Source organism: Gymnoscopelus braueri (genome assembly GCF_963280865.1).
Source record: "Gymnoscopelus braueri genome assembly, contig: SCAFFOLD_185, whole genome shotgun sequence".
Classification (NCBI taxonomy): Eukaryota; Metazoa; Chordata; class Actinopteri; order Myctophiformes; family Myctophidae; genus Gymnoscopelus; species Gymnoscopelus braueri.
The window spans coordinates 100,001-121,519 of NW_027660614.1; the positions used below are offsets into that span (position 1 = coordinate 100,001).

Here is a 21,519-nt window from a genome sequence, read left to right on the forward strand (position 1 = left end):
CGGTAAAATTCATTGGTTTTTTTCATGTTGTATTTCATCCTATCCTATGTTTACGATGTGCCTTGAACGCACCATCAGCCAAAAAAAAAAGAAGACTACAGACTAACTATGCAGCACCCACGAGTACAGACAGATAGCCCCACAGCTTTAATTTAATAAATCCCTGTCCCAGTGTCCGCTGATCAGTTGTTGTGTCACTGTAGCAGGCTGACTGTTTGTTCTTGCAGCATCATTTGTAATCCATACTGGATTAAATTAACATAATATATTGAGACAGTCCAGGGTCTTCAACATTTTTCAGAAGATTAGATACACTACATCTGGGTCATTAACTAAATATAATCTCACTTGGTCTCCATTTATAAATGATGTCACAAACCTGACGTTCATCTGACATAAACGGGTCTAGGTGGTCTATGGTGTGATCTTGGGCAGTGCCAGGAGGTTGGGTTTACTACCTAATTATTTCTATTTATATATGTATATATATATATATATGTATGTGAGTATGGCCATCATCGTAGAGACTAATATTGGTACTACTACATGTATAACACAATCTGTATTGTGCCTGTGCTGTGTTTTGTATTTATTGCGTTTGTTAACGTTTGGGCCTGTTCAGACCTTCATCAGGACATATACATATATACATATATATATGTCCTGATGAAGGTCTGAACAGGCCCAAACGTTGACAAGCTTTTTTCAGCCTTACCAGTGTGCAGACTCTATTCTTTTTTTATGATACTGTGTTTGTCTTACACCTGGCCCACTGATGGGCGTGCACTACCTTTTTCTGAGGGTTAGACGTTTACCTCACAGGACTGTTTGCTCTGTTGGGGTTAGGGGTTAAGGGACATAGGGTTAGGGTTTAGGGTTAGGGTTTAGGGTTAGGTTTAGGGTTTAGGGTTCTTAGGGTTAGGGTTAGGTTTTTACCTCACAGGACTGTTTGCTCTGTTGGGGTTAGGGGTTAAGGGACATAGGGTTAAGGTTTAAGGTTAGGGGTTAGGGTTTAGGGTCTTTAGGGTTAAGGTTAGGTTTTTACCTCACAGGACTGTTTGCTCTCCATGATTCTCAGGATGGAGTCTTTCAGGGCGTGGTGAACGAAGGGCGTGGCCGTAGCTTTCATGTACTGCTCCATCAGAGTGCTGGCCAGCGTGGTCGCTCTGAACAGAGTGGTGGCCTCGTCTGGACAGGAGGAGTATTACACCCATGTCATGTCTTCATTCAGAATGTTTCATTCATTCATTCATTCATTAATGTATTCGTATCGTAGAGGGGTAGCGGGGTGGTTTAAACTAGTTTAAAGTGGTTTAAACTAGTTTAAACTAGTTTAAAGTGGTTTAAACTAGTTTAAAGTGGTTTAACGTAGTTTAAAGTGGTTTAAAGTGGTTTAACGTACCCTCCATGTTGATCTCTCTGTCGTTGAGGGTCCTCAGCAGGGGGGCTTCAGTTTTCTCGTGTCTGAAGACCCTCAGCAGGAGGCTGGCCAGCAGCGTGCGGTCCTGACCACAGACATGAGCCAGAGCGTAGATCACATGGAACTCCTTCTGCAGGATCAGCTGCAGGGGGACACATTATATAACGCACACATACCATATGAGGGGACACATTATACAACGCACACATTTATACAACACACACATTATACAACGCACACACATACCATATGAGGGGACACATTATACAACGCACACATTTATACAACACACACATTTATACAACACACACATTTATAGATGTGTGTGTGTGCGTGTGCGTGTGTGTATGTGTGTGTATATGTGAGCACACACACACCTCTTTGAACTCGCTGTATTCCTCCTCCGGCATGATCTTCTCCATGGAGTAGCGGGCGCGGACCCGCAGAGAGCCCGGTTCGATGCCCTTCAGAGGTACATGTGAGCTGAGAGGAAACCACTCGTCTATCGTCTGTCCTTTCTGGAGACGGTTCAGCTGGCAGCGCATGAACACTGAGGAGACATGAGACATGATGAGACATTATGAGACATAAGAGACATAAGAGACAATATGAGACAATATGAGACATTATGAGACATTGAGACATTGAGACATAATGAGACAATATGAGACCATATGAGACATAATGAGACATAATGAGACTAATGAGACTAATGAGACTAATGAGACTAATGAGACTAATGAGACTAATGAGACTAATGAGACTAATGAGACTAATGAGACTAATGAGACTAATGAGACATATGAGACATATGAGACATGTCATATGAGACATGTCATATGAGACATATGAGACATAATGAGACATAATGAGACATTATGAGACATTATGAGACATAATGAGACATAATGAGACATAATGAGACATAATGAGACATAATGAGACATAATGAGACATAATGAGACATAATGAGACATAATGAGACATAATGAGACATAATGAGACATAATGAGACATAATGAGACATAATGAGACATAATGAGACATAATGAGACATTATGAGACATTATGAGACATTATGAGACATATGAGACATATGAGACATATGAGACATATGAGACATATGAGACATATGAGACATAATGAGACATAATGAGACATATGAGACATATTGAGACATGAGACATTATGAGACAGTTACTGTTTACGCATGCAAATATTCAGTTGCTGGTTGCTTTTGTTTTGGCTTGTTTCTGAAGTGTAGTCACTTATTTGGGCTCGTTTTCTGAAACTGGTCTCTTCTTTTGGGCTTGTTTTCATAGACCTCGTTGCTTGTTCACTCTTGCCGTGTTCAAAGCCTCAAAACCCACCTTTTAGACTTGCTTTCCCTGCCTAACCCAAACCACATCTCCCTTTCTTCCTCTTAGTCTTAGCTTATTGTTTTTAACCTTTTAACCTTTTTCCTTTTCTTTTTGCTCCTAATACAATTGTTTGAAGCTGTTTTGTAAAGCGACTATGTGTACTAAGAAAAGCACTATATAAGTCTGATGTATTATTATTATTATTGTTTCTCTCACAGAATCTGGCAACACTCTCAGCTCTATCAAAACATGAACACGGAGCATTCTTGTGCTATCGTAGCTTATCGTAGCTTATCGTAGCTTATCGTAGCTTCACTGCTTAGCTTTAGAGTTGATGGATTGGTATAGGAAGTGAGAGCTGAGATTGAGAATATGGAATCTACTTCAAATGTGCGACGGCCAAATGTAAAACATTATTTAGGCCAGATGAGAGGTCTACTCTACGGAGCCTGTCCTCGGTCGGCCTAAGGACTGAACATGCTCGGTTTGTCATCGTGGCGTCGGGTAGAGGTCCCGACGGACCTCTACCCGACGGAACGACCATATCCGACAACAATTTGTCGGCAGCAGACGCTTTCCAACGCTTTCCAACGCTTTCCAACGCTCAGTCGGCCCAGAATGTGTGTGGCGGAGAGCTGCCTTTACCCTTCTGAAGACGCTTCAACTGACAGAGCATGAACACTGGAGACCTAATGGACTTATGAGACATTTACTGTTTACTATTGACTGACTTACAGTAACCAAGGTAAACATACATAGAATGTATAGACAGTGTAGTGTCTCAGTAACCTAGGATACCACGTAAACAATGAACCTAGCATCTGTCTAAACCAGGGCGTCTTCAACGTTTTCAGGCCAAGGACCCCCTAGTTGAGAGAGAGATGAAGCAGGGACCCCCTAGTTGAGAGAGAGATGAAGCAGGGACCCCCTACTCTATATTGTATAAAATTGTGTTTCAGCTAAACCTTTGCTGTTCTTTTTTCACTCTACACCTATAACTCTTTACACCTATAGCTCACAACGCCTCGCGCTGCGAGGCGTTGTGAGCTTGCAGATCTGCTATTCTTGGCTAAAGTTCTCAGAAAAGGGATGCTAGGGTTCAAGTGGTTAATGTAAAAAAGAAAAATCTTGGTCAATTGTCAAAGTTGTTTTTATCATAAATATTCTTTCCTAATACATTGTGTGATGACACTAGTTGTCAGAAGAGGCAATAAGAGGAGACAAAATATGAACAAACATGGACTTTATTATTATTATTATTATTATAATAAAGATGAACTCACAGATGTCACTCTCTTTGCTTTTTTTCGTCTTGTTGCTTAAACTGATCTCAAACCTGTTGATTTCACTGGACAGATCACTGTAGAACAAACACACAGCATTCAGTTAGTCATTTACTGATAAATACATAAAAATAAAGATACATTACATTATAATGTACTGAACATTACATCATAATATACTGAACAGTGTCAGAGACAGCCCCTCTGTGTCTCTAGGGTGGGTTTTAAAATAATGTCTAGTCTAAAGACAGTGTGCAGGTTATGTTATGTTATTCTATAGTCCATTTTTTTTTATTAAATCAAATAAACAGCAGACTGACTCAAAGATGAACTCCTCAGTGAACACGGGGTTGTGTCCTTCTCTAGGATGTGTTCTGGCCACCTGGACACTGTTCAGGTAGATGTTACAGTACGGGTTGGTGAAGTGTTTGATGGGCAGCTTGTGAGCCTCTTCAACGTTCAGCACCAGACTGCTGACCTGTAACACATCATTATGACCTTTATGACCTTTATGACCTTTATGTAATGAACATACAGCACCAGACTGCTGACCTGTAACACATCATTATGACCTTTATGACCTTTATGACCTTTATGTAATGAACATACAGCACCAGACTGCTGACCTGTAACACATCATTATGACCTTTATGTTTCACTGTTTTTGTATGCCTTTTGTCATAGACCTGTATGTGAAAATATAAAATAAAAAAACCTTGAACAAAAAAAAAATGATGACCTTAATGTAACGTATGTAATGAACATGAAACACAGTGTCTCTCATGTATCAACATGGTGTAGATTAAATAATGAGCGTACGGCAAGATGGCTGCAGTTGTCTGCATTTCTCATTCTATGGTGACTTTGCCTTCAGCATGCGGCCCGCTCAGATCTCACGTCAGCTCTGAGGCCGAGTAGGATTTATCTAAACCTGTTTGTTTCATCCTAGACATGCGTAGCAGCATTGTCTGACAGGCATCTGGACACATGTATCCACTCCAAAATATATATCTAACACACTAATAAATAATGAAAATATAACATTTTATAAAGGCATACATCATGGACATGCTATTTTATTTCCAAATGACAAGCAATTAGAATCAAGCGATGGAACCAATCTAACAGCCTGTTTGAGGTGCTTAATAATTCACCCATTTAAACAAGAGCTTTAACAGTCATTCAGATAAGATCGCCGATCTGGCTGTGAGAGCATTTTCAGTGCACTGGACCGGCGGCGCCGCTGTAATCTTTTCATGGACAATGAGGATACAGACTTATATACAGTAGCTACGTCCTCTAGAGTTATGTTTAACCTGGGTTAAGTTAACTTATATACAGTAGCTACGTCCTCTAGAGTTATGTTTAACCTGGGTTAAGTTAACTTATATACAGTAGCTACGTCCTCTAGAGTTATGTTTAACCTGGGTTAAGTTAACTTATATACAGTAGCTACGTCCTCTAGAGTTATGTTTAACCTGGGTTAAGTTAACTTATATACAGTAGCTACGTCCTCTGGAGTCATGTTTAACCTGGGTTAAGTTAACTTATATACAGTAGCTACGTCCTCTAGAGTTATGTTTAACCTGGGTTAAGTTAATTTATATACAGTAGCTACGTCCTCTAGAGTTATGTTTAACCTGGGTTAAGTTAACTTATATAAAGTAGCTACGTCCTCTAGAGTTATGTTTAACCTGGGTTAAGTTAACTTATATACAGTAGCTACGTCCTCTAGAGTTATGTTTAACCTGGGTTAAGTTAACTTATATAAAGTAGCTACGTCCTCTGGAGTCATGTTTAACCTGGGTTAAGTTAACTTATATACAGTAGCTACATCCTCTAGAGTTATGTTTAACCTGGGTTAAGTTAACTTATATACAGTACTACGTCCTCTAGAGTTATGTTTAACCTGGGTTAAGTTAACTTATATACAGTAGCTACGTCCTCTGGAGTCATGTTTAACCTGGGTTAAGTTAACTTATATACAGTAGCTACGTCCTCTAGAGTTATGTTTAACCTGGGTTAAGTTAACTTATATACAGTAGCTACGTCCTCTAGAGTTATGTTTAACCTGGGTTAAGTTAACTTATATACAGTAGCTACATCCTCTAGAGTTATGTTTAACCTGGGTTAAGTTAACTTATATACAGTAGCTACGTCCTCTAGAGTTATGTTTAACCTGGGTTAAGTTAACTTATATACAGTAGCTACATCCTCTAGAGTTATGTTTAACCTGGGTTAAGTTAACTTATATACAGTAGCTACGTCCTCTGGAGTTATGTTTAACCTGGGTTAAGTTAACTTATATACAGTAGCTACGTCCTCTGGAGTTATGTTTAACCTGGGTTAAGTTAACTTATATACAGTAGCTACGTCCTCTGGAGTTATGTTTAACCTGGGTTAAGTTAACTTATATACAGTAGCTACGTCCTCTAGAGTTATGTTTAACCTGGGTTAAGTTAACTTATATACAGTAGCTACGTCCTCTAGAGTTATGTTTAACCTGGGTTAAGTTAACTTATATACAGTAGCTACGTCCTCTAGAGTTATGTTTAACCTGGGTTAAGTTAACTTATATACAGTAGCTACGTCCTCTAGAGTTATGTTTAACCTGGGTTAAGTTAACTTATATACAGTAGCTACGTCCTCTAGAGTTATGTTTAACCTGGGTTAAGTTAACTTATATACAGTAGCTACATCCTCTAGAGTTATGTTTAACCTGGGTTAAGTTAACTTATATACACTAGCTACGTCCTCTAGAGTTATGTTTAACCTGGGTTAAGTTAACTTATATACAGTAGCTACGTCCTCTAGAGTTATGTTTAACCTGGGTTAAGTTAACTTATATACAGTAGCTATGTCCTCTAGAGTTATGTTTAACCTGGGTTAAGTTAACTTATATACAGTAGCTATGTCCTCTAGAGTTATGTTTAACCTGGGTTAAGTTAACTTATATAAAGTAGCTACGTCCTCTAGAGTTATGTTTAACCTGGGTTAAGTTAACTTATATAAAGTAGCTACGTCCTCTAGAGTTATGTTTAACCTGGGTTAAGTTAACTTATATACACTAGCTACGTCCTCTAGAGTTATGTTTAACCTGGGTTAAGTTAATTTATATACAGTAGCTACGTCCTCTAGAGTTATGTTTAACCTGGGTTAAGTTAACTTATATACACTAGCTACGTCCTCTAGAGTTATGTTTAACCTGGGTTAAGTTAACTTATATAAAGTAGCTACGTCCTCTAGAGTTATGTTTAACCTGGGTTAAGTTAACTTATATAAAGTAGCTACGTCCTCTAGAGTTATGTTTAACCTGGGTTAAGTTAACTTATATAAAGTAGCTACGTCCTCTAGAGTTATGTTTAACCTGGGTTAAGTTAACTTATATACAGTAGCTACGTCCTCTAGAGTTATGTTTAACCTGGGTTAAGTTAACTTATATAAAGTAGCTACGTCCTCTAGAGTTATGTTTAACCTGGGTTAAGTTAACTTATATAAAGTAGCTACGTCCTCTAGAGTTATGTTTAACCTGGGTTAAGTTAACTTATATACAGTAGCTACGTCCTCTAGAGTTATGTTTAACCTGGGTTAAGTTAACTTATATAAAGTAGCTACGTCCTCTAGAGTTATGTTTAACCTGGGTTAAGTTAACTTATATACAGTAGCTACGTCCTCTAGAGTTATGTTTAACCTGGGTTAAGTTAACTTATATAAAGTAGCTACGTCCTCTAGAGTTATGTTTAACCTGGGTTAAGTTAACTTATATAAAGTAGCTACGTCCTCTAGAGTTATGTTTAACCTGGGTTAAGTTAACTTATATAAAGTAGCTATGTCCTCTGGAGTTATGTTTAACCTGGGTTAAGGATAGAAACCTGACGCTCCAAACCTGTGCCCAGCACAGCTAATCTTCACGCTGTGGATTTATTTGGGCCATCGTTAGATCAGAGATATAACCATCCAGCACACACCAGCCTTCATCCATTAATGTTTATTCATTCATTCATCACTCACTCCATAAACGTTCAGATTGTGACTGCCTTGCCTGGCTCTCTCTCATTAACGTGGCGTCACGGGGAATACATGATTGCTTTTAGTGTAACTAGAACGCACACTGCTCGTAAAGGGTTAAATTAATATACAAACGTGTTCCATTCATGACGATGTGATTGGTGTCATTCATGTTGGCTATTTGACACTGATTGTACCGTCACGAAATACATGGTAATCACACAGAATACATGGTAATCACACAGAATACATGGTAATCACACAGAATACATGGTAATCACACAGAATACATGGTAATCACACAGAATACATGGTAATCACACAGAATACATGGTAATCACACCGCCAAAGACTGCTGTTTAAACAGTATACCACAATGCTACAGTTGGGCCTGCAAATAGGTGTGCGTGTGTGTGTGGTCCTTGGCATGAAGCTGTTTGAGAACCACTGCTGTATAATGTATGTATAATATGGGCTGGGTGGGTTTATATCATGTATAATGTATATTATAATGTATATTATATAATACCTGTCTTAGTCTCTTGTTGGACGTAGGCTGGGTGGGTTTTCTTAAATTCATGCAGAACGTCTGAAGGCATTTCATCCAATCCTGTACAACACAAGAGCATGCTGGGTAAGTTTTTTCACACCACAGAAGAAGACATTAGTGCATGTTGTATCATAGTTTGTTCACACCACAGAAGAAGACATTAGTGCATGTTGTATCATAGTTTGTTCACACCACAGAAGAAGACATTAGTGCATGTTGTATCATAGTTTGTTCACACCACAGAAGAAGACATTAGTGCATGTTGTATCATAGTTTGTTCACACCACAGAAGAAGACATTAGTGCATGTTAGAGATGCGCGGATGGCTTTTTTTGTCACCCAAATCCGCGTTAACAAGTTCATTATCCATCCGCCATCCACCCGCGGTACTTATATCATCCTATTTATAGATCCGCACCAACCGCACCAAATAATTGTTATTTTCCTGACGTTAGTTTTCTTATAAACAGTGTTACTCACCACTGTCGCGATGCAGTGACTGTATACAATCCACAACCATGGTAACAACAAGCGCACGTCTTCATTAAGTTACTTTCGCTTTCAACCACTTTGTTGCCATGTCGGCTTTTTATAAGCTTTTTATAAGCGACTTTTAAAATAATAAACTTTATTTATATAGCACCTTTCATGACATAAATGCAGCTCAAAGTGCTTTACAGAAAAAGAAAGAAAAAGTGAAAACAAAACACAGAGCAAAAACAATGCTCTGTGTTGCGACTTTTGGGCTTGTTTGGCACTTGTTTTGGGCTTGTTTTCATAGACCTGGCTACTTATTTCTCTCGCAACCTGGCAACACTGGCTGCCTGTAAAGCAACATGTCGTGAGCGGCTATTTTTTGCCTGGTGTAAAATGACGTAATATTAAAATACTACAAACGCACACACGGTGAAATTTAGTGCTGCTTTTTAAAAGCTATTATAGGCCTATAGATTGATATAATTAATTTAATTCCCGCATTATTTCACCCGCGGTTTATCCAATATGAATTAATAATTATATTTGATTGACCCAAATCCACCCAAACTGCGGTTAACTGCGGCAACCGCGGCTAAAACCGCGATCCGCGCATCTCTAGTGCATGTTGTATCATAACTAGAGGTTCAGCTACGTTGTAACGCTGATCCAACAGATATGCCCATATATGGAGCTCTCTATCGTTTAGTCCTTGTCCCTTTTATGCCCATATATGGAGCTGAGTGATGTGTTAGGGTCTGATGCCATGATGACACATTGAGGTTAGACAACACACTCCATATGTGGGCGTAGCTGCATTGGGAAGTCCTTATATGGTCATGGCTGATCATGGTGACATGTGGTTGGTACATCCGCCCAGCCTCCTTAAAGGACATGTTCACTTTATTTTTGGGTTTTTTTGTTTTTCTGTTCGTCACAAAGAACCAGGATATGACATTTTCCACAAAGTTGCTCCATTCACTTCAATGTTAAAAAATAAACTGAGAAAAAAATAACATGTTTCCTAAGTTTTACCTGGAAACATGCTGGCAGAATATTTCTGAAAAACCCTGGCAGTTTAAGAGTTAATGTAGGAAGATGTGTGGAAATATTTGCCCTTAAATGTACTGTATAAGGGGGGGGGGGAGGAGTAGGACGAAGGCTCTACATCCTCCTGGTGGAGGCTCCTCACTGGCAGGTGAGTCAGTAGGACAGACATGTGTGTGAGGAGGAACTCATTAGCATAACGACTACATTGGGGAGAAAAAGTAATTGACTCTAAATGTTAAGAAAGAAAAAACAAGAATGATGGATACATTGTAGCCAATAGAATGATAGAATGATGGATACATTGTAGCCAATAGAATGATAGAATGATGGATACATTGTAGCCAATAGAATGATAGAATGATGGATACATTGTAGCCAATAGAATGATAGAATGATGGATACATTGTAGCCAATAGGATGATAGAATGATAGATACATTGTAGCCAATAGAATGATAGAATGATGGATACATTGTAGCCAATAGAATGATAGAATGATGGATACATTGTAGCCAATAGAATGATAGAATGATGGATACATTGTAGCCAATAGAATGATAGAATGATGGATACATTGTAGCCAATAGAATGATAGAATGATGGATACATTGTAGCCAATAGAATGATAGAATGATGGATACATTGTAGCCAATAGAATGATAGAATGATGGATACATTGTAGCCAATAGAATGATAGAATGATGGATACATTGTAGCCAATAGAATGATAGAATGATAGATACATTGTAGCCAATAGAATGATAGAATGATGGATACATTGTAGCCAATAGAATGATAGAATGATAGATACATTGTAGCCAATAGAATGATAGAATGATGGATACATTGTAGCCAATAGAATGATAGATACATTGTAGCCAATAGAATGATAGAATGATGGATACATTGTAGCCAATAGAATGATAGAATGATAGATACATTGTAGCCAATAGAATGATAGAATGATGGATACATTGTAGCCAATAGGATGATAGAATGATGGACACATTGTAGCCAATAGAATGATAGAATGATGGATACATTGTAGCCAATAGGATGATAGAATGATGGACACATTGTAGCCGGACAGCTTTATGAATAAACACTATCTTTCTTTCAGGACCTGTTCAGCCAATCAGTGCTACAGAAACAGACAGACAGTCCTGAGAGCCAATCATACCTGAGCTTGTTCAGGAGTCTCTCCTGCAAAGTAGAAGATGTACTGTTCCTCACTGAAGTGTTGGACCACCACCTGGAAACAGTTTGGCCTGAAATACAAGCAGAAACATGATATTATTATGATATGATTATGATCATATATTTACTTACAGTCAGGTATAGATCAGGCATCATCACGGCCCAACAAGATAAGATGGTGACTAAATCAACGGTAGATTTAGTCACTACATTATTAGTAACTAAAACTAGACTAAAACTAAATGGAATTTTATTCAAAGGACTATGACTACATTAAAATAATTACTGTCACAATTAACCCTTATATCACCTGCCTGACTGTCAGAGACTCCATAAACAGAGCTAACAGACCTCTATAAACAGAGCTCACAGACCTATCTGCCAAACAAAGAGTCATGGACTCTATAAACAGAGTTAACAGACTATAAACAGAGCTAACAGACTGTCATAGACTCTATAAACAGAGCTAACAGACCTACCTGCCAAACAGAGTCATAGACTCTATAAACAGAGCTAACAGACTGTCATAGACTCTATAAACAGAGCTAACAGACCTACCTGCCAAACAGAGAGTCATAGACTCTATAAACAGAGCTAACAGACCTACCTGCCAAACAGAGAGTCATAGACTCTATAAACAGAGCTAACAGAGAGTCAGACTCTATAAACAGAGCTCACAGACCTACCTGCCAAACAGAGAGTCATAGACTGTATAAACTGAGCTCACAGACCTACCTGCCAAACAGACTGTCATGGACTCCGTACACAGAACACACAGACAGGTCGATGAGGCCTTTAGGTTTGGTAGCTCTCTTCTCACTCTCAAAGTAAATGAGCTGAGCATCGTTTCCCTCCAGGATGAAGTACAGGTTCTTCCATCGTTTGCCTTTGCCTGGAGGAGAGAGGATGTATTCATATGAAGTTAATACTGTCTACCTTTATATATACCTTATATATCTACCTTATGTATACCTTATATCTAACCCTTTGCCTGGAGGAGAGAGGATGTATTCATATGAAGTTAATACATATCTACCTTTATATATACCTTATATATCTACCTTATGTATACCTTATATCTAACCCTTTGCCTGGAGGAGAGAGGATGTATTCATATGAAGTTAATACATGTCTACCTTTATATATACCTTATATATATCTACCTTATGTATACCTTATATCTAACCCTAACCCTGGAGGAGAGAGGATGTATCATATGAAGTTAATGTGTAATATACTGCCACCTTGAGGCCTTGTATGTGTATTGTGTGTGGTATGTACCTTAGCTAAATTAGTAATCCTCTACACCTGGTCAGGCTCACCAGGTGAGTTAATTAGGGGATCAGTTCAGTGATAGGCTGCACCAGCCCTCCTGCTTTCGTGTCTAGAGGGGCGGGTTTAACATCTCCGGCGAGAGAACGCGTGTGATCCCATTGGTTCACCGATCTGTCCGTCAGCCCCCGCCCCGTCAACACAACATTACGAGCGACGCCCACTGCACTCTGGTTGGTTGGGGAAATGAAACACTTCCTATACCGGGTACACCGACGCGCTGGTCCAGGCTTTTATTTTTTAGCAAAACTAAACAATAAAAGCCTGTAGATGGAGGCTAGTTCAGTGCAAACCAGCCACTCTGCATGTTGAGTGAATCCTTTCTATCAGGCCTTGGACAAGATAAGTCTGTAAGTTTGTGTTTGTTATAGATATGGCTCTTAAAGCTTATGTTTTTATGTTTGTTAAGATCTGTCCTAACATGTTTGTGTAAATGCAATCTTTGAATGTAACTAGTCCAGCTACAACAACCTGTGATCACTTTGCAAACTTGTATTGAGTTGAGTATGTTTCTGAATTATGACACAAATGTTTGTGTTTTCTGTATTTTCAGTTTTACAATGTAAGTGACCCTCAGTAAAGAACCTAAACCATGCCCCTCAGTAAAGAACCTAAACGATGCCCCTCAGTAAAGAACCTAAACCATGCCCCTCAGTAAAGAACCTAAACCATGCCCCTCAGTAAAGAACCTAAACGATGCCCCTCAGTAAAGAACCTAAACCATGCCCCTCAGTAAAGAACCTAAACCATGCCCCTCAGTAAAGAACCTAAACCATGCCCCTCAGTAAAGAACCTAAACCATGCCCCTCAGTAAAGAACCTAAACCATGCCCCTCAGTAAAGAACCTAAACCATGCCCCTCAGTAAAGAACCTAAACGATGACCCTCAGTAAAGAACCTAAACCATGCCCCTCAGTAAAGAACCTAAACCATGCCCCTCAGTAAAGAACCTAAACCATGCCCGTCAGTAAAGAACCTAAACCATGCCCCTCAGTAAAGAACCTAAACCATGCCCCTCAGTAAAGAACCTAAACCATGCCCCTCAGTAAAGAACCTAAACCATGCCCCTCAGTAAAGAACCTAAACCATGCCCCTCAGTAAAGAACCTAAACCATGCCCCTCAGTAAAGAACCTAAACCATGCCCCTCAGTAAAGAACCTAAACCATGCCCCTCAGTAAAGAACCTAAACCATGCCCCTCAGTAAAGAACCTAAACCATGCCCCTCAGTAAAGAACCTAAACCCACTTTGTAAGCTGTCTGCCAAGCCATACAGACTGTATACTATACGTACTGTAAGGGCAGAACAGGAGACATCACGTTATATTAAGTTAATACAGGAGTCATGGTCACGTTACATCATGATGATATAAATAGTACATTAATCCTTATAGTACAAAATTAAAAAAGGTTTAAATTGTTCCTCGTTTTGCTTGGGACCCCATGGAATGCCCTCAAGGACCCCTGGGGGTCCCTGGACCCCACTTTGAGAACCACTGCATTCTAGAAGCCATGGAGACCACTGACTACACATTACTATAATAATAATAATAATAATAATAATATTACCTTTATTAAACAGGATGTAGCCTTTTTTGACGATGTTTTTGTAGAAAGCGTCCTTAGTCTTCCGTCTGATAGTGTTGTAGATCTCCTTCCCGTCCACGATGTCAGAGATCACCTGCTCCTGATGCTGAAATAAATACATTAAAAACCTTTAGAAACAAACAGATCACCTGCTCCTGATGCTGAAATAAATACATTAAAAACCTTTAGAAACAAACAGATCACCTGCTCCTGATGCTGAAATAAATACATTAAAAACCTTTAGAAACAAACAGATCACCTGCTCCTGATGCTGAAATAAATACATTAAAAACCTTTAGAAACAAATAGATCACCTGCTCCTGATGCTAAAATGAGAATGGCAAAACACTTATTATAATCGTCCATACTTAATATTTATTCTTCCCGCGATTTTCGGCGCGTAAATTCGCCCACGGTTAAAAAAAAACCAATAATATATACATAAAAACGTGCGACTCGGCCGGGACGTGTGTGCTATTCAATTTCTTCCCATTACGCGTTACCACGGCAACGTGATACGCAAGAAACTACACCAAAAAACGCCATTGACTTTCAATGGGCCCGAACAGAAACAATAACCTGACTTTGGAGCCACATTACTCTGGCGTACTGTTAGGTAGAAACATGATTTAAACGTGTAACAGCACACAAGAACAGGGACTTTATCGTGGTTCAAACGGTACTCAAATACGTCACACGTTTTTTTTCTGCAATCACAGTTCAACGTTTGGGTCTTTTAAGCCAACGCTTGAATCTAGTGGGTCAGACGAGCAAGCAGAGAGGAGCCAGAGCTGAAATAGTCCAGGAAATATTCCAAAACAAAATCGTCCTCACGGCCAAAATATTCACTTTACACGCATGTTTTTTGGCCATGATGTAGCCATGCTTGTCTTCTTTCACACGATGTGACAACCAAAGCACAGAGACATACAGAGAGTCAACTACGGCCCTCTGAGTGACAGGAGTTCCCAATGGGACTTTCCCATTTGACTATAATTGTTGAAGCCCTGCCCCCTCCGTCTTCCTATTGGCTGGGATTTAAAGAGCCACATCTCCTGTATGTAGCATGCTACCGTCTCTTAACTCTGTTTGTGGACTTGGACTATAATGGAACATTAATATCCAGTCAGGGTGAAGCGTTGATTATTTATTGAAGGATATCCAAGCAGAGAAACATCATTTACAGCGGGCGGCCCCAGACCTCCTGGCCTGGGGGACAGACAGCGGCCCTGGGGGACAGACAGCCTCCTGAAGTGTCTTATGGGACACCTCTCATAGTAGTGTCATATGGGACACCTCTCATAGGTCATAGTAGTGTCTTATGGGACACCTCTCATAGTAGTGTCCTCTCATAGGTCATAGTAGTGTCTTATGGGACACCTCTCATAGTAGTGTCCTCTCATAGGTCATAGTAGTGTCTTATGGGACACCTCTCATAGTAGTGTCCTCTCATAGGTCATAGTAGTGTCTTATGGGACACCTCTCATAGTAGTGTCCTCTCATAGGACATAGTAGTGTCGGACATTTTCTGGTTCCATCGTTCCAGACCACATTCATTTTACAAAACTATTTATATAAATCATTTAAAGCCTAGAATCAATAATCATAATAATTAGAATCAAGCCATCCAGGCCAACAGAGGCTTCCACTTGCCCTGTTGCATCATGGGCCTTATCCTGAAGGGACAAACGTGGCATCTTTCCATGAGGGGGCAGTGTTGCTGCTTGGAGCATCAACACACACTCAACAATGTTCAGGTGTCTGACACACACCTGTGACTGTCTGACACACACCACTCAGCAGGTGTGTGTCAGACACACACGTGTGTGTCTGACACACACCTGTGACTGTCTGACACACACCACTCAGCAGGTGTGTGTCAGACACACAGCAGGCTGGCAGGTCCCTCAAAATGAGAGCCATTACCAAAAGAAGCATTGTGGGAGGCGCTGCCCACACGTTTAGCTGTGTTACTTATTCCACGAATACCCGATCCTTACAAGCTGTACCTCGTTGTAAAGGTGACTAATCAACCATAAAAATGATATAAAACACAAAACATATTGGTGTTACTGAAGGGGAGAAATAATCGACCAAAGTTAAGTTTCTGAACTTTTTGTAAATATATATATATATATATATATATATATATATATATATATATATATATATGTATATGTATATGTATATATATGTATATGTATATATATATATGTATATATATATATATATATAAAATTCTAATTACAAGTATTATTTACTATTCATTATTCTTCTTACCTGAACTGAAACAGCATCCTTCAGGTTGTATCCCTCCACGATCTGCTCTTTCTTATAGTGGTCGACGATGTCATCAACACTGATCAGACAGACAGGTAGAGATACAGACAGGTACAAGTCATTAAAATGATGTCATCAACACAGACAGACAGACAGACGGGTTCAACTCATTACAATATATTACAATAATAACAATAACTATAAGACGCTTTTATCCAAAGAGACTTACAATAAGTGCATTCAACATAGGTAGGCAGCTGAACTACTAATCACCAGAAGTATTAAGTGCATTATCTTCTAAAACAAGCAACTAAGAGTATACCTAGCGCTAAGGTAAAAGTGAAATATATTATATGAAATAATATAGGTATATATGAAATATACCTACTGTCTTAAACAGATGAGACACATAGGAAAATCAAATGAGCAAGAACTAAAACAAACGAATAAACAAGATCCAATAAAACAAGAGCTCGTACAAATAATTGACAACAAGTAGGCAAGGTAAAGAGGAAGGGTAGTGTGTCCTGAAGAGGTGGGTTTTCAGTCTGCGGTGAAAGATGGGCAGTGACTCTGCTGTCCTGACATCAGTGTCTCTGCTGTCCTGACATCAGTGTCTCTGCTGTCCTGACATCAGTGACTCTGCTGTCCTGACATCAGTGTCTCTGCTGTCCTGACATCAGTGTCTCTGCTGTCCTGACATCAGTGACTCTGCTGTCCTGACATCAGTGACTCTGCTGTCCTGACATCAGTGTCTCTGCTGTCCTGACATCAGTGTCTCTGCTGTCCTGACATCAGTGTCTCTGCTGTCCTGACATCAGTGACTCTGCTGTCCTGACATCAGTGACTCTGCTGTCCTGACATCAGTGACTCTGCTGTCCCGACATCAGTGTCTCTGCTGTCCTGACATCAGTGTCTCTGCTGTCCTGACATCAGTGACTCTGCTGTCCTGACATCAGTGACTCTGCTGTCCTGACATCAGTGACTCTGCTGTCCCGACATCAGTGTATCTGCTGTCCTGACATCAGTGACTCTGCTGTCCTGACATCAGTGTCTCTGCTGTCCTGACATCAGTGACTCTGCTGTCCTGACATCAGTGACTCTGCTGTCCTGACATCAGTGACTCTGCTGTCCTGACATCAGTGACTCTGCTGTCCTGACATCAGTGTCTCTGCTGTCCTGACATCAGTGTCTCTGCTGTCCTGACATCAGTGTCTCTGCTGTCCTGACATCAGTGACTCTGCTGTCCTGACACCAGTGACTCTGCTGTCCTGACATCAGTGTCTCTGCTGTCCTGACATCAGTGACTCTGCTGTCCTGACACCAGTGACTCTGCTGTCCCGACATCAGTGTATCTGTTGTCCTGACATCAGTGACTCTGCTGTCCTGACATCAGTGTCTCTGCTGTCCTGACATCAGTGACTCTGCTGTCCTGACATCAGTGACTCTGTCCTGACATCAGTGGGGAGTTCATTCCACCACTGTGGGGCCAGAACAGAAAAAAGTTGTGACCGTGTAGATCGGCCAGAAGGACCACTGAGTGACGAGGCCGTCAGTCACCCAGAGGCGGCAGACCGAAGTGGTCGGGCAGGGGTGTAAGCATCGACCATAGCCTGGAGGTAAGAAGGAGCTGTTCCTTTCACTGCCCTATAGGCTAGCACCAGGGTTTTAACCTGGATGTGAGCCGCTACAGGGAGCCAGTGTAGAGAACGGAGAAGGATAGTTGTGTGGGAGAACTTGGGGCGGTTGAACACCAGACAAGGTGCAGCTTTCTGAACAAGCTCCAGAGGTCTGATGGCAGATGCCGGAGCACCAGCGAGGAGGGAGTTGCAGTAGTCCAGGCGGGAGATGACAAGAGCCTGGATGAGCACCTGGGCTGCCTTCTCCGTGAGGAAGGGGCGAATCCTCCTGATGTTGTAGAGGAGGAATCTGCAGGACCGTGTCTGTCGTCCAGGGTCACAACCAGGTTCCTCGCAGTCCGAGTTGACGTCACCACAGCATTATCATGTACTGGTTGTTATAACAATAACAATAACAATAACAATAATAATAATAATAATAATAACTATAACTGACCTGTTATAGTACCTTCCACCCATCATGTACTGGTTGTTGGGGGTCGGACAGATTTTAAACCTTTGGATGTTTTCATTGGTACGAAAGAAGAGAGAGTAGTCTCCTGGAGTGTTGTCTGACGGACGCACAAGGAAACTACACACCTGACCAACTGACACACAGATGGAGAGAGAGAGAGAGAGACAGAGATAGAGACAGAGAGAGATGAAGTGAAATAGTTCATAGTGATCAACTGATTATGATGTTTTAAATATAATACAGATGTGAAGGTGTCACATGTTACCTGTCATCAGCAGTGTGTAGGCTTCCTGCTTGCTGATCTTCCCATGATACCAGCTGCATCACATCACACATTAATGACACTTTATACAATGTATTTATCATCACATCACACATTAATGACACTTTATACAATGTATTTATCATCACATCACACATTAATGACACTTTATACAATGTATTTATCATCACATCACACATTATAGTATGACATATTGATCATATTGCCTCATAGACAGATTAATATAAAGTTTGAACTTACACTTTGCCTTCATGTGGATCCTCTTCCCGCCCCTGAAAAACACCATCAACTTTATTACAACCTTCATTATAACCAGTGTTCATTATGACCAGTGTTCATTATGACCAGTGTTCATTACAGCCTGTATGTAGTAAACTAAAGTCAAACAGTGTTCATTACAGCCTGTATGTAGTAAACTAAAGTCAAACAGTGTTCATTACAGCCTGTATATAGTAAACTAAAGTCAAACAGTGTTCATTACAGCCTGTATGTAGTAAACTAAAGTCAAACAGAGTTCATTACAGCCTGTATGTAGTAAACTAAAGTCAAACAGAGTTCATTACAGCCTGTATGTAGTAAACTAAAGTCAAACAGAGTTCATTACAGCCTGTATGTAGTAAACTAAAGTCACACAGTGTTCATTACAGCCTGTATGTAGTAAACTAAAGTCAAACAGAGTTCATTACAGCCTGTATGTAGTAAACTAAAGTCAAACAGTGTTCATTACAGTCTGTATGTAGTAAACTAAAGTCAAACAGAGTTCATTACAGCCTGTATGTAGTAAACTAAAGTCACACAGTGTTCATTACAGCCTGTATGTAGTAAACTAAAGTCAAACAGTGTTCATTACAGCCTGTATGTAGTAAACTAAAGTCACACAGTGTTCATTACAGCCTGTATGTAGTAAACTAAAGTCAAACAGAGTTCATTACAGCCTGTATGTAGTAAACTAAAGTCAAACAGTGTTCATTACAGCCTGTATGTAGTAAACTAAAGTCAAACAGTGTTCATTACAGCCTGTATGTAGTAAACTAAAGTCAAACAGTGTTCATTACAGCCTGTATGTAGTAAACTAAAGTCAAACAGTGTTCATTACAGCCTGTTCTTCACTCACATGTGTTTATTTGATGATTTGATTCTTTAGTGTTTTGAGTGAATGAAACCTTTACCCTGGTGTCTCACTCACCACATCCTCCACTAGGAGGCACTGTTCTCTAGTATACTGTATGTCTTATCCTGCTACCTAATTCAAGCCCGGCCCGCTTTACAAATCTGTACAAAAACTAGAGGTTCCGATCAGCTCCAATTCTCTCCCAACTTGCTACAAAATGTCTCATGGCTCTGCCTAGGCGACCATCTACTTTTCCACCTTCATGCGTCTCTACTTTTAATAATCACAGTGTCTCCACTTTTAATAATCACAAAATGTTTGAATTTTGTCCTCATATTTTTCACACTACTTCCACATGTGTCTCCAACGTCAAAATCGTCACGATTTAGCAAAACAGATCTGCGAGCGACGCACTGTGAGCTTGTAGATCTGTCCTTTTTACTCATGCTTTCATTAGCCCCTCCCCTTTTCACTGGACACACAGACAGAGAGTGGTGTTGTTCCTACATCCACAGAACATGTTCATCTGACAACGATACGGCAGTAACCAACCCACTTTACCTGCCTCTCCACTCTGAGGGCAGTGTGTGTGTGTGTGTGTGTGTGTGTGTGTGTGTGTGTGTGTGTGTGTGTGTGTGTGTGTGTGTGTGTGTGTGTGTGTGTGTGTGTGTGTGTGTGTGTGTGTGTGTGTGTGTGAGACACGTGTGTTATATTATTCATTAATTTCATTAATAAGATAAGCCTACAAATCATCCCTATATATCCAACCCGATCTCACAGGACTTAGTATACATTGTACGGGCGTGTCATTCCGTGCATAGACAACTGGAAAACCTGAGAATCTGTGCATAGCCGCCTCACATCTCCCCCATTGTGACTAAACCATTTCGGACGCGCGCAGTTCTCAGTTCGCAACGTTCGGGACGGCAACTCGTTGGCTTTAGCTCACTCGGTGGTCCCTCACGTGGCTCCAGTTCCCTTGGGCCTACTCAGCTCTGTTTGAGTCATGTACCGATAGGCACAGAATCATACATGTTGTTGTGGGGACTGCTCTGCTTCCGGGTTGCAACCGGGTTGCAACCGGTGGGACTCACCGTACATGTGCACAGAATTTGGGGTTTTCTTCTCCGACTATGCACGGAATGACGTGCACTGGGTCTGTGCATTGTATACTACATTCTGTGAGATCAGGCTGATATATCAGAACTCTTCATAACTTTTCCTCTGTCTGTTTGTCTGTTTGTCTGTCTGTGGTAGAGTTCTACCCGAACCCGACCCGACGTTTTCGGGCCGAGCCGGTGTTTGAAAGTATAGTATGCAATATATAAAGAAGGATGACAGACACAGTGTGGTCAGGTTCAGGCTCTGTATTAAACTGAATGGTGAATGGATACAAGCCCCATACATCCGGGGTATATATGCTCTCAGTGATACATGCAGATAACCGATCACATCGATATGTTAAACCTGTAACATCTTCCCCTCAGTGACTA

At 40.4% G+C, this 21,519-nt stretch overlaps 1 protein-coding gene across 1 annotated transcript in view; it reads right to left on the bottom strand.

The window, feature by feature from the left end:
• The window catches only part of LOC308081366 (ras GTPase-activating protein 1-like), a 35,111-nt gene that overhangs the window by 10,546 nt on the left and 3,046 nt on the right, over positions 1 to 21,519 (bottom strand). The window contains exons 2-14 of the mRNA XM_080457743.1: positions 19,156 to 19,187; positions 18,898 to 18,950; positions 18,615 to 18,765; positions 16,539 to 16,617; positions 14,241 to 14,364; positions 12,078 to 12,234; positions 11,326 to 11,413; positions 8,602 to 8,682; positions 4,385 to 4,542; positions 4,065 to 4,141; positions 1,798 to 1,970; positions 1,403 to 1,562; positions 1,046 to 1,188 (exon numbers count right to left, since the gene is read on the bottom strand). Coding sequence (XP_080313869.1) covers positions 1,046 to 1,188; positions 1,403 to 1,562; positions 1,798 to 1,970; positions 4,065 to 4,141; positions 4,385 to 4,542; positions 8,602 to 8,682; positions 11,326 to 11,413; positions 12,078 to 12,234; positions 14,241 to 14,364; positions 16,539 to 16,617; positions 18,615 to 18,765; positions 18,898 to 18,950; positions 19,156 to 19,187 — 1,476 coding nt within the window. The remainder of the gene's footprint in view (positions 1 to 1,045; positions 1,189 to 1,402; positions 1,563 to 1,797; positions 1,971 to 4,064; positions 4,142 to 4,384; positions 4,543 to 8,601; positions 8,683 to 11,325; positions 11,414 to 12,077; positions 12,235 to 14,240; positions 14,365 to 16,538; positions 16,618 to 18,614; positions 18,766 to 18,897; positions 18,951 to 19,155; positions 19,188 to 21,519) is intronic.